This window comes from Leptonychotes weddellii, chromosome 9 (assembly GCF_054177405.1).
Source record: "Leptonychotes weddellii isolate Sample4059 chromosome 9, ASM5417740v2, whole genome shotgun sequence".
Classification (NCBI taxonomy): domain Eukaryota; kingdom Metazoa; phylum Chordata; class Mammalia; order Carnivora; family Phocidae; genus Leptonychotes; species Leptonychotes weddellii.
In genome coordinates, this window is record NC_138377.1 from 2,505,450 (window position 1) to 2,518,076 (window position 12,627).

The 12,627-nt window shown below is 56.0% G+C and overlaps 2 protein-coding genes across 3 annotated transcripts in view; one reads left to right on the forward strand and one right to left on the reverse strand.

The window, feature by feature from the left end:
- Nucleotides 1-204: 204 nt before the first annotated feature.
- Nucleotides 205-10,459, forward strand: LOC115943203 (uncharacterized). 2 transcript variants are annotated; one of them, XM_081829898.1, is made up of 6 exons: nucleotides 205-739; nucleotides 4,646-4,709; nucleotides 5,510-5,656; nucleotides 6,568-6,618; nucleotides 9,183-9,719; nucleotides 10,339-10,459. In XM_081829898.1, exons 3-5 carry the CDS (start codon nucleotides 5,546-5,548, stop codon nucleotides 9,711-9,713), a joined length of 693 nt encoding a protein of 230 aa, XP_081686024.1. In that variant the 5' UTR covers nucleotides 205-739; nucleotides 4,646-4,709; nucleotides 5,510-5,545; the 3' UTR covers nucleotides 9,714-9,719; nucleotides 10,339-10,459. The 2 variants fall into 2 exon arrangements, with proteins under 2 accessions (XP_081686024.1, XP_081686023.1); XM_081829897.1 differs by having other exon boundaries at nucleotides 206-739; nucleotides 10,342-10,459.
- A 1,164-nt stretch (nucleotides 10,460-11,623) lies between these two features.
- DYNC1H1 (dynein cytoplasmic 1 heavy chain 1) overlaps nucleotides 11,624-12,627 on the reverse strand; it is a 36,580-nt gene continuing 35,576 nt past the window's right edge. Inside the window, exons 61-63 of the mRNA XM_081829731.1 lie at nucleotides 12,356-12,524; nucleotides 12,057-12,184; nucleotides 11,624-11,976 (exon numbers count right to left, since the gene is read on the reverse strand). Coding sequence (XP_081685857.1) covers nucleotides 11,848-11,976; nucleotides 12,057-12,184; nucleotides 12,356-12,524 — 426 coding nt within the window. The 3' untranslated portion in view covers nucleotides 11,624-11,847. The remainder of the gene's footprint in view (nucleotides 11,977-12,056; nucleotides 12,185-12,355; nucleotides 12,525-12,627) is intronic.

Consider the following 12,627-nt stretch of genomic DNA (forward strand, 5'->3'; position numbering starts at 1 on the left):
TGTCTCTCTCTGTCAAATAAATAAAATCTTTAAAAAAAAATTATTTATTTGACAGAGAGAGAGAGAGCGCACGCACAAGCAGGGGGAGCAGGAGAGGGAGAAGCAGACTCCCCAGGAGCAGGGAGACTGATGCGGGGCTCGATCCCAGGACCCTAGGATCATGACCTGAGCTGAAGGCAGCCGCCTAACTGACTGAGCCCCCCGGGCGCCCCTAAGAGAGAACTTTTTTTTTTTGAGAACATTTTTTTATGGATTTTGTTAGAGCGTACAGGAGCAGGGGGGAGGGGCAGAGGGAGAAGGAGAAGCAGACTCCCCGCTGAGCTCAATTCCCAGGACCCCAGGATCATGACCTGAGCCAAAGGCATACACTTAACTGACTGAACCACCCAGGTGCCCCAAGAGAGAACTTTTTAAACATGTTTTTCCTTTAAAGCAGAAATGCAAAATTGACTTAAGTACGGAGATCAGTTAACTTAGAGCAAACCCATTCTGAATTCTGACATCCGTGGGGGGGGAAGAGGGGAAGACAGCTCACCATATTTTTCTCCCTTTTGTCTAGATCTTGAGAGTAGACTTGATAAGATCCTCTTTGTCAAAAGATCTTTTTGCTTGTGCTCTGTTCTTCCTTCCTGCAGAACAGCGTCTCTCGGCAAGGCTCCCCTCTTGGAAGCTGGCTTTCTGGACTTCACCTCCACTTTCCATTTGCAGCCCCCCACTCCTGGATGCTCCTGGATTCCAGGTAGGCACCTTCAGATGCAGCTCCATTCAGCTGGGGAGCTGGCTTGTCCCCCCGCCACCCCCCCCCAGGGCCACTCTTCCTGGGCATGGTTCCAGGGCTGGAATGACAAAGGGCTGGGGCAGGTCCCAGGGAGCTGGAAACTAAGGTTAAGGAGTCTTGGGCCTGGAGAATAGAGGAAGTCACCCCGGTCTCTGGGGCTGTGGACCGTTTGGGGAAGGAATTGGCCCATCATCTTTTTCCTCTTCCTCCCCTGTTGGCAGGCATTTCACTTTATGATCTAAAAAAAAAAAAAAAAGTGTTGCTATTTATTATCCAGTGTTTTCTTAAAGCACCCAAACAATCTACGTACAAAGGGAAAATGTTAAAGCTTTGTTAGGGAAATTGGTCAGATGTTCAACTTGTAACAAATGTCAAATTACCACATTGGCTCTTCGCCCCATCTGGCAGTCGGTACCTGGAATCTGGTTTCTGGTTTGGGATAGGGAGGAGAGTCTTAGTGCACGGTGGAGCTGAGGTGGAGGCTGCAAACGCAGGCGCACATCTCAGGGTGGGGGATGCATTTGGCTTGGGATGTAGTGGGTGAGGGGGTCTGTGGAATGCACGCATGCATCCCGGAAAGAGCTATTGAGCATCAGCTTCATGCTCAGTGCTGGGCCAGGCTTTGGGGACACAGCTGTGGACAGAGAAGCCAAAAGCCCAGGCAATGGAGTGAGTCCCTTGAAAGGGGCTGTGGATCCCAGAGATCACTGGAGCATGCTGAGGACCACGGAGAAAAATGCAGTGGGCAGGGTGCTGTGCACCTGTGAGAAACGGCCGTATGAGGTGGGAGGGTGGCCTTAGTGTAAAGACAGGTTTGAAGTGAGGAACAGACCGGCTGTGGTGGGCAAGGAGGCTCAGCCCTTGTGGTGGGACCCCCAGCTCTGGAGGGGTGGGTGGGCAGAGGAGGGATGGGGACAGGGAGGTGGGGTGCTGATGGGGTACAGTATGGTTCTAGCTAAGCTCTAACCGCATTGCTCTGGGTAGAGGAAGTGGGGAGAAGCAGTGGGATTCTGGGCTCCCCTGGAAGGTGGAGTCAACGTGGCTGATCAACTGGATGTGGAGTTTGGAAGAAGGGGAATTGGGGTGATGTGAAGATTTTTTTTAGCTTGAGCAACAAGATTCGTGGAATGGCCCTGCGTTGGCCCTGGAGGGCTGTAGTGGGCAGGTCTGGGGAAGATCAGCCGTCTGACCTTGGACAAGTCAAGTTGGAAGAACCTGTTAGAGACCCCAGGGGAGGCCAGGCAGCGGGACGCAGAGGTGTGGAGCTGGGAGCTGGAAACCAGAGTCACCAGAGGCTGGGGGAGCGGGGCGGTCTTGGGGCCAGGTGATGTGGGTACAGGGCACGTGCATGTGTGCATGTGGGTGTGAGTGTGCAGCTGGGCAGATGCTGGGTGGGCTGTGCACTCAGGGTTAGAGCTTAACAGACAGGACCCGCTTGAAGGAGAGATCTGGTGGCTCTCAGGGCAGAGGTGGCGACTTCTAAGCTCTTCATTAGGAAAATTTCAAACATGCAGCGTGAGGGGATGGGCTAACATTCTCCCAGCTTTGTGGCAAGAAGGCCTTTTGGGACCAAGCCCAGCACCCTCCCCTGGAATCCTGAGCTTCTGTCCTGGAGCTGGGGAACGGGGCAAGCAGGTGCAGCCTGGGCCAGCGGGGAGGGGGGAGGTTCTATGCCTTACATCTTGGGTGCAAATAGTTCACGAGTTAGATCCCTGCCTCTCCAGGTGTAAATGTTTGTGGACAAGGGAGTAGGAAGAAGCCTGTGTGTGGATCCGCACAGCAGGTCCTGGGGCCTCACAAGGTGGCCCATGGTGGGGTCTGGGGAACCTCGTGTTTATTGTATTTTGTTTAATAGTTGTTTATTTTATTTTATTTTATTTTATTTTATTTTATTTTATTTTATTTTATTTTATTTATTTATTTAACAGACATAGCGAGAGCAGGAACACAAGCAGGGGGAGTGGGAGAGGGAGAAGCAGGCTTCCCGCCGAGCAGGGAGCCCGATGCGGGGCTCGATCCCAGGACCCCGGGATCATGACCTGAGCCAAACGCAGACGCTTGATGACTGAGCCACCCAGGCGCCCCTAATAGTTGTTTTTTAACCACATGCATAAAATACCTTTTTATTAAAAAGTATATAAGAGGGACACCTGGGTGGCTCAGTTAGTCAAATGTCTGACTCTTGATTTTGGCTCAGGTCATGATCTCAGGGTCGCGGGATCCCATTCTCTCTGGGAGTCTACTTCTCTCCCTCTCGCTCCCCCCCAAATAAATAAATAAATCCTTTTTTTAAAAAAAGTATTTAAGGGGCATCTGGGTGGCTCAGATGGTTAAACATCTGCCTTCAGCTCAGGTCATGATCCCAGGGTCCTGGGATTGAGCCCTGCATCGGGCTCCCTGCTTGCGGGGAGCCTGCTTCTCCCTCTCCCTCTGCCGCTCCCGCTTCTCATGCACTCCCTCTCTCTCTCTCTCTCTCTGACAAATAAAGAAAGAAAGAAATAATAAAATAAAAAAAGAAAGAAAAGAAACCTTTAACCTCTGCCAACCACCTGCTCTAGAAAATGTGGGGTTGGCCCTGATCCTGGCCCATACGTCTGGCAGGGAAAGTGAGGAGAATATAGGGGTCAGATTCCTCTCCTTGTTATAATTTCACTTTTGGGCGACTTTTATCTGAACTTGGCCTAGAGAGAGTACTAAGAAACTCACAGGATGTATTCCTTTGGAGATCAAAATTAAGTTGGTTTGGACATGTCACGGAGCATAGGAGCCGGCCGAACAAGTTCCAGCCGAAAGTGGAACAAAATAATGTAGTATTTATTTATTAATATTTTATTTTTTAAACTACTCTCTACACCCAGTGTGGGGCTTGAACACACAACCCCGAGATCAAGAGTCTCACACCCTACTGGCCGAGCCAGCCAGGAGCAGCCCCCCCTACAAATCATGTATTTATTATAACTCAAGTATAAAATAAATGTGAGTCCACCCTGATACAAGTGAATGATTGGCTAAATCAGTAAATAGGGAGAAAAGTCTCCCAGGCCGAGGGATTTCCAAACACGCTCCCTGTCTGGGCAGTCAGCGTAAACCTCCCTCCTTGAGTGTGGGCGGCACCGCAAGACAACTTCCGAGGAGGAGTGGGTGGGCCGGGTGGGGAAAAGTTCACCTGTCAACCTTCACGGCGATCCCCTTGTGATGAGAAGGGCACATCCCCTGTGTGGGCGTGCTCCCCAAATCCATCGCCCTCGTGTGTTCATAAGAAAATCATCAGACCAATCCCGATGGTCCTCGGGACCGTCAAGGTCAGCGAAAGCCAGGAAAGCCTGGGAAACTGTCACAGCCCGGAGGAGCCTGAGCAGACTTGGCAGCTACATGGAAGGTGGGGTCTTGGATGAGATCCTGGGGCAGAAAAAGGACACTTGGTGAAAACTAATGAAATCTGGGGCGCCTGGGTGGCTCAGATGGTTAAGTGTCTGCCTTCGGCTCAGGTCATGATCTCAGGGTCCTGGGATCGAGTCCTGCATCGGGCTCCCTGCTCCTTGGGAGCCTGCTTCTCCCTCTGCCTTTCTCTCTCGCTCTGTCTCTCATGAATAAAAAAAAAAAAAAAATCTTTAAAAAAATTAAAAAAAAAGAAAACTAATGAAATCTGAATGAAGTCAATACTGAAAAAAAAAGTTTTGGTTTTTGCTGGGAACCTTTCTAGCCTTTAAAATGCTAATGTGTATTGTGCTTTGGGGTCTGGTTTATACCCTTTCCTATTTCTCTGCCCTTTGCCTGGAACTGGTGTTCCATGGAGCCCAGTTTGGGAAAGCGGGGTTGACAGCAGTGGGGAGGTGGGCAATGTTTGTGACTGACACTTCCCCTCAGGGCCTGGCGCGTTCCTTCCCACGAGGATTCTTGAGGAAAACAAGTGACATGAAAGTCCACGGAGGTAGGTTCACGGTCTCAAGCTCTGGGTGTTTTTGTTTTGTTTTTTTTTAAGAGTGGATGGTCTCTCTCTCCTTTGGGTGCATATTTTTTTTTGGGAGGGGGTGCATATTTTAAATTATTTTATTTATTTGACAGAGACACAGCTAGAGAGGGAACACAAGCAGGGGGAGTGGGAGAGGGAGAAGCAGGCTTCCCACGGAGCAGGGAGCCCGATGCGGGGCTCCATCCCAGGACCCTGGGATCATGACCTGAGCCGAAGGCAGATGCTTAACGACTGAGCCACCCAGGCGCCCCTGCATGTTGCTTTTTTTTTTTTAAACCTCACTCTTGGGGGGGCGGGGAAGCTTCCTGTGTTTCTGTCCCCTTGAGGGAGTAAGTCAGTCCCCATCCTGGGCTCACATGTTTCATCTGTTAGAATAAAGGGGGAGGACATTTGAGCTGGGTGGGTGGGTTCCAGTCTGGAACTTTCAGGCTCAATGAATGTGTGACCTTTCCACTGAGCTCGTGTAAGGCGGAGCTTCTGGGTACACAGGACTTTTCCCACACTGATGTAATGCTCGCGGGCTGGACTCCCACGCTGCCCGGGGTTAACGAAAACATTTTTTGAGAACCCCCTAGATTGGTCTAGGCGAGGCAGAACCCGCAGGACAATTCACCCCTGTGTAGCTCTGACTTGGACAAACGCATCCCGAGGGCCGGCCAGCTCCCGGAGACGCCCTCCCACCGCCACCTGCCCTGGGGGGCTGCCCTCCCCCACCCCAGCCACTTGTGCTTTGTCCCGGTGAACTTGATGTTTTTCAGTGAAGTGAAAAGTCCATCCTAACCCGCCCCCCAGCCATGGCGGGCCTGAGGCGCGGCCGACCCGCCTGCATCAGGGCAGCGTTCAGCTCCGCCAGCGCCTGGGCCGGCTTCGGGAAGAGGCAGAGAACCACACTCCATCGCTTCAAGGTGCTCCCCCCAGGCTGCCCCTTGCCCTCCTGGTGGCGCCGGGCCGGGGCGGGCAGGGCGGGGAGACCCTGCGAGTCCCAGACCAGGCATCCTGGCTCTTGGCCCGCACCCGTCCTCGGAAATAGTAGTCTCAGTGGTGGTTCTTGGCAAAATCTTTATGGGGCTTTCTTCCCGTCAAGTAGACATGTTCAAATTCCTGTCTTTTTTTTTTTTTTTTTTTTTAAGATTTTATTTATTTATATGAGAGAGAGCACATGAGAGGGGGGAGGGTCAGAGGGAGAAGCAGACTCCCCGCCGAGCAGGGAGCCGGATGCGGGACTCGATCCCGGAACTCCAGGATCATGACCTGAGCCGAAGGCAGTAGCTCAACCAACTGAGCCACCCAGGTGCCCTAAATTCCTGTCTTTTGATCAAGAAAAAAGATCTGCTTTCCCCCAGCAGCCTGGGATTAGTGGGGAGGGTTTCTAGAACATCTGATACCAGCCCCGGGTTCTTGGAGGGCCCCCTAGCAAGGCCTGGCCGTTGTCTTGCCTCAGCCTCTGTAAAGGAAGGGGTTAGGATGGATGATCTAGGATCTCCCGTGATCTTCTGGCTTTGGGTTTAGAACGAGTGCAGGGTTCTCCATCCCTGATGTGAAGGGGATCACATCCAGCTGCTGAATCTGCCTCCTTGCCACATTCCTGGTTCTACTTTTCCTATTCATGGTGGCCAGGTTTGCATTTTAGTCCCTCAAACCGAGGAGGTGCTTCTTGCCCACCCCCAAGGGCTGCCAGCCTCTGAGGGTCCCGGTGTGGCGGGAACTGCTAGAGTGGGTTCCCTCGGTCCCTGGCCCTTGGACACTGAGCGGCTATCTGCCTGCCTGCCTTTCTAGAAAGGATTATTCAGCCTTTTTTTTTTTTTAACTTCCCCAGGCCAATCACAAAAAGAACCACATGGACTTAATTGAAGGTATCTGGAGAGAGGTACGTGACAAAATGAGCCAGCCACCACTCTCCTCATTTAGGGGTGGTGGATTCGTCCCTGAATCCAAGTCCCCAGAACCAGCCAGGGGCCAATCTTGCAAGTCGGCCTTTCCAAGGAGAGTGGTTTGGGGCCTGCTGTCTATGCTCTTTTCTGCAGGGAAAGACTGGAGTTACTGTATTTTAGAAGAGGCTTCACTTTGATATTTAAATTGATTTTTCCTTTTTCAAAAAACATTTTTTTAAAGATTTTATTTGGGGGAGAGAGAGAACACGTGCTGGGGGAGTGGGAGAGGGAGAAGCAGACTCCCCGCTGAGCAGGGAGCTCGATGTGGGACTCGATCCAGGGACTCCAGGATCATGACCTGAGCCAAAGGCAGTTGCTTAACCAAATGAGCCACCCGGGCGCCCCTCAGATTTTTTAAATAAGAAAAAGACTCAAAGTAGTTTGCCTGGAAAATTGACGAGACCATAAGTTTGCAATTATTTAAACTCAAAATTTAAACTCAAAATTAATTTATTATTTTTTAAAGAATCCATTTTATTTTTTAAAAAGACTTATTCATTTTTAGAGAGTGTGTGTGTGTGTGTGTGCACGCAAGCGGGTGGGGGGGCAGGGAGAGAGTCTCAAGCAGACTCCCTGCTGAGCACAGAGCTGGCACGAGGCTCGATCTCATGACCCTGAGATCATGATCTGAGCTGAAATCAAGAGTCAGATGCTCAACTAACTGAGCCTCCCAGGTGCCCCAAAATATTTTATTATTTATTTATTTTTAAAAATATTTAATTTATTTAGCAGAGAGAGACAGCGAGAGAGGGAACACAAGCAGGGGGAGTGGGAGAGGGGGAAGCAGACTCCCCGCGGAGCAGGGAGCCCGATGTGGGGCTCGACCCCAGGACCCTGGGACCATGACCTGAGCCAAAGGCAGATGCTTAACGACTGAGCCACTCAGGCGCCCCAAAAGATTTTAAGTCATCTCCACACCCAATGTGGGGCTTGAACTCCCGACCCCAAGATCAAGAGCCGTAGGCTCCCCCCAGTGAGCTGGCCAGTGGCCCCTCAACATTAACCGCAATCCAAATTAAAAAATCAAGGAGCCGGGTGTAGTTAACACCTGGTCTCACGGAGTTTTGAGCCTCCGGGTGAGGTTCTAACCCCAGCTCTTGTGGCCGGTGAATGCCTGTCCTGCCGGGCCTCTCTCGGTCCACAAGGACGGACACTGTTGGCTTATTTGCAGGGTGAGCCCCTTGCCCTCCCCCACATGCACCCCGAGGGTGGGCCTCGAGGCCTCGCAGGGCTGCTGACCGCTGTGCAGTCGGGTCACACGGCTGGCTCCGTGAAGTCCAACGATTCTGCCAGTTTCTGAATCTGAAATATTAGAGTTGCCTTCAGATTATGGTGTGAAACTATTTTTCATTTTTACCTTTTTGCGGGGGGGCATACGTAACCGTGTCGCCTGCCCACGGAAGAAATGAGCGCCCACGTGAGGTGACGCTGGGGTCCCTGCCCTGGCTCAGCCCTGGGCCCTTTCGGCCTGTGGCTCTATGAGGTGTGAAGCCCGGTCATCCCCGCCCGCTGGGGCCCCACATCCCCGGAGGCCGACCCGACAGGTTCCTGGTCTTCTCGGGGCCCTTAGCGTATCTGGGAGGAGGTCTGAAGCTGGGACTGGAAGTTGGCGGGGTGCAGCTCCCCACGGTTAGCACAGGAAGGGACAGCGGTCGGTTGCGGGGACTCAGACGTCCCTGGAGACCTTTGCTGCCGGAGCTGCTCGGTCAAGAGCACTGACGCAGGAAGGGGAAAAGCTGGAGTGAGAGCTAGGAAATTCGGGTACAAGGTCAGGGGCGAGGAGCCGTGGGACTCGAGGTCCAGAAAGCTCCACGGGCCCCTCGGCCAGCGGTCACAGAGGTAAGAGGCTGCCATGGAGGATGGGCTGTACGACCCACGCCTGGTGCTCAGACAAGGGGCACAGCCCACGGGCACCTTTGAAAACCGTGAACCCCGCACCTGAAGGCTCAGTTCAGCCTCTGCAGGCCGCTGGGGCAGCTGTGTGTGGGGCGCAGTGAGGGGCACGTTTGTGCACACCCGTTCAGGGAGGGGTGGGGCGAGCCAGGAGCCGGATGTTGGGAGGAAGTGAGTTCAGACTCCCCACTGGCGGGCCGGTGCCCAGCTCTGGGACGAGGGCTTTAAGTGATGGGACCCAGATTGGGCCCCCAGTGATGGCAGACTCTTGGGCTTTTTGGATGTGAGGGGCTATTTGTCTAATGCATTAAAGATTTATTTACTGGGGGGGTTAGGGTTAGGGAAGGGAGAGGGAGACAAGCCGACTCTGCTCTGAGTGCGGAGCCCGTCGCGGGGCTCGATCCCACGGCCCTGGGATCACAACTGGAACCGAAACCAAGAGTGGGCGCTCAACCGACTGTGCCCCCCAGGCGCCGCCTGTCTGAGGCATTTGCAAGGCAGATCCGTGGAGTCAGTGATGGAAGCAGTAATTCGCGCACGTGAGGAGTGTGTTGTACTTTATCCCGGTAGAAATTGCTAACTGGCTCAGAAACAGTTTTGCACTCAGTTTCTAGATCCTTTCGATGGCGATTCAGAAGATCCCCCCGGTCGTCCGGCCTCCAGCTTCAGCGACTGTTCTCCGGGTGGCGTGAACGGGACCGTGCCTTCCCCCGCACTCAGGTGCGGGAGTCCGGGAGAAGTCAGCTTAGAAGACCCTCTCTCGTCAAAAGCCCCAGACCTCCTCCTGAAAGCTGCCAGCTGGGGCCCCACATCCCCGGAGGCCAACGACGTGGATATGCAGCCCGCCGAGGCCAGCAGCCCTGAGGCCCGAGGGCGGGCAGTCCGGCGCTCTGGGTCGCCGGAGGACGGGAGGATGGCGGAGGACCGGTGGCCCAGGGCAGCCGGCCCCATCGTCCCGGCCGCGGGGCCCCCGGAGCCTGGCAGACACGCGCAGGGCCGAGCCAGAGCGGCGCGGCCGCCACCCAGACTCGGGAGCGAGAAGGACAAGGGGCCCAAGCTCACCCTCTCCAAGAGGAAACTGGAACTTTTACTTGCAGAGCCTGAGAAAAACAAGAGAAAGAAGCAGTATGTGGCCTAGACCAAGGTGAGCAGTTAGCTCAGGAGGGGCGCTAATGCCCCGAGGGGAGCCCCTTGGCCAAAGCTGACGCTGATGGACTTGGTTCCATGAAACACTTGCCCTTTTCGGGTCTGAGACAGTGAACACCTGGGGGCCCACCAGCTTTGCTTAAAAATGGGTTTCCAACTGAGGAAAGGTCCTGTGTGGCTCTCATGGAGCCCACCTCCCCTGAATCCGAGAGTTTTTTTACTAAGTATTTAGTTTCCGTAGAGCTGGTGTTGTTTTTTTTTTTTTAAACCTTGACTCCTGATGCCCATTGTTGTCCACCCCACCTGAATGTTTGCTCTGGGGGTGGGAGTGGGGGTAGAGGGGTGGAGGGGGGAGCGGGAGGGGCGTGTCCGATTCTCCCGTGAATTGCTCTGTCCCCCGCCCCCGCACCTTGAGAAGCCACCCTGCACGACGTCCCTATTTCCGTTCCTCTGTCCCCGTCCGTACAAGGTGAGGATTTTCTGAGCAGCTGGTTTGGCTGTTGGCAGGACCATGGTCTTGATGTGCTGACAGTTAAAAATAACAGGGTGGTGGTGGTGGTGCTCTTACCCTTTTCCCAGTTGCTGGGGCTTTGCTCACTGGGCCTTTTGTTCCCTAGCAGGCGTGAACTGAGCACGAGTCTGGCGCAGCGCTAGGTGCCCACTGCCCACTCGCCCCACGACCGCGCTGTTTCCAGGCCAATAAAGGGGAAGCCTGCCAGAGGACAAGAGCGGCTCCTTCCTCCCGGTGGGCGGGGCGCAGGGGCGGGGGGTGGAGGGGCGGGGGGTGGGGAGCGGGCCTGGGCGCAGGTGTTCTCTTCACGCCCCGGGGGCCCCCTGGCCCATCTGCGGGCTCTGCCCACTGAGGATGAGGAGGACTACGGCCACTGTCCGGCCTGCCCCCCCAACAGGAGGGTGAATGGGTGGCCCCAGAGGCGGGGGTCCCTCAGGCCCACGAGCTGAGCTTCATTGGGGGCGAGGCTCCCTGGAGCCGGGCACTGATTCACGTGGGGCTTTAGGAGGCGGCAAGTAGGTGACTCGGGCGCGCCTGTGGGGCGGACGTGGAAGCCCGGGACAGGGGAGCTTCCCTCCCAGACCTGGGGGGGGCCTGCCCCCACCCCCCGGCAAGGTGTTGGGTGTCCAGTAGCTGCAGCGGCTTCTGCTCACTCCCCACCCGTTCAGGAACCTGCTCTGCACTCTCTGCCCCCGACCCATGGCACCCTTCCTCCTGTGCTCGGGACCCTCACCCATGCTTGGGCACGGGAGGTAGGTGGACAGAGGCCCACGGTGGCCTTGCTGTGGGTTCTCCTGCTCCTCCTTCCCAGGCCTGGTCCCAGCTCTCAGAGCCTACAGCCCCATTTAGGAATCTCGCTGCAGGAAAGCTAAGAATCCTTACTGGTTCTGAGAAAAACATTTAGATTCCTGATAGAACATTCCAGAACTGGGTGGGGAGGAGGCGGACTCTGGCTCCCAGGCCCTGGGCACGTTTGGAACCTGGTGGTTGGGGTGGGGAGCAGGGGTGGGAGCTTAAGCCCCCCCTCAGCCCTGGATCATCACTGGCTTGGGGGGGGTGGGGCGCAGCCGCAGGAAGAACAGGTTTTCACCTCTGGGTCTGTGCTAAGGCCGGGTCGGTGGCTGAGCAACCGCAGGCTGCCGCCACAAGGCAAAGACCAGACACTTGTTTCCCCAGGGAGGCCACACGCGTGTGAACAGCCGGCGGTCAGCAGCTGCCGCCCTGGGATGTGGGGGACACGGGATGGGCGGCCGCCGGGGCCAGGCCCTCCGCGCAAGGGCGCACGTGCCGCCCGGTCAGGGCCTGGGGCTCGTTTCCGTGGGGGAAGGGCCCCCGGGCCCAGAGTTTCGGCGCCGGGAGGGGAGCGGACGCAGAAGAGGCAGGAGGCCGGGTCGTGCTTAGTGTTTTATTCCCCGAACACGCCGCGCTAGGGCCGCTCCTGAGGCACCTCACGGAGTCCTTCCAGCTTCCGTCGCGGCCGGCAGCCTGCCTTCCGCTTCCTCCGACTGCACACCCACGACCCTCCTGTGACAAGTCCGCTTCTTCGCACCAGTTGAACGATGAAGAGACGTTAAACGGAGTTACGACTAGAGACGGGGGTCAGGGCAGGCGAGCCTCACTCCGTGCAGAGGACGGCGACGCCGCGCTCGTAGAAGCTGCGCGGGTCCTCCTTGGTGGCGATCTCGAAGTCGACCGTGAAGATGAGGTCTGCCCGGGTGAAGTTCAGGTAGACGGGCAAGGTCACCTAGAGGAGAGGACAGGCGCTCGCCGCCGGCTCAGGCACACGGCACCCGCCGGCCCCAGACGGCGGAAGGGGCCACTTACCACGTTAGCCTTTCTCTCGGCGTTGGTCTGCTTGACCCAGCGCAGCTGCGTCAGAGGAAGGACCGTGGAGATGGCGTGGGACAGCGACAGCTTGTTGTTACTGCACGTGGCCCCCTGAAGCTTCAGGCCTGCGGGAGGAAGTCCGGGCCCGTCACCAGCGGTACCGGCCATGTGACTCCGTCACCTGGCCGGGAGCGACGCCGGAAGGGCCACCAGGGCCACCCGTGAGGAGGCCCAGGTGCAGGGACCGGGAGCCTCGGGGAGCAGCCCAGACAGAGAGGCTGAGGACCTCAACTCACCCGTGACCCCAAAACTGCAGGCATCGAGAGTGGCGCTCTGGGAGGTGGTGACGTTGACTTCCAGGCAGAGCTCCTCCAGGGACCAGCTGTTGGCCTGGGCCACGTACTGCCTGGTGGCGGTGATGTACGCCTCGGGGACAAACAGGCCGCCCAGACACACGTGGATGTTCTGTGGAAGCAGCGACCCCCGGTGAGGAGCGAGCACCACCCCTTCTCTCGGGTCACGCTGGGGTCTGGGCTAGTCCCCTGGGCTCCCGGGTGCCGCCCCTCCC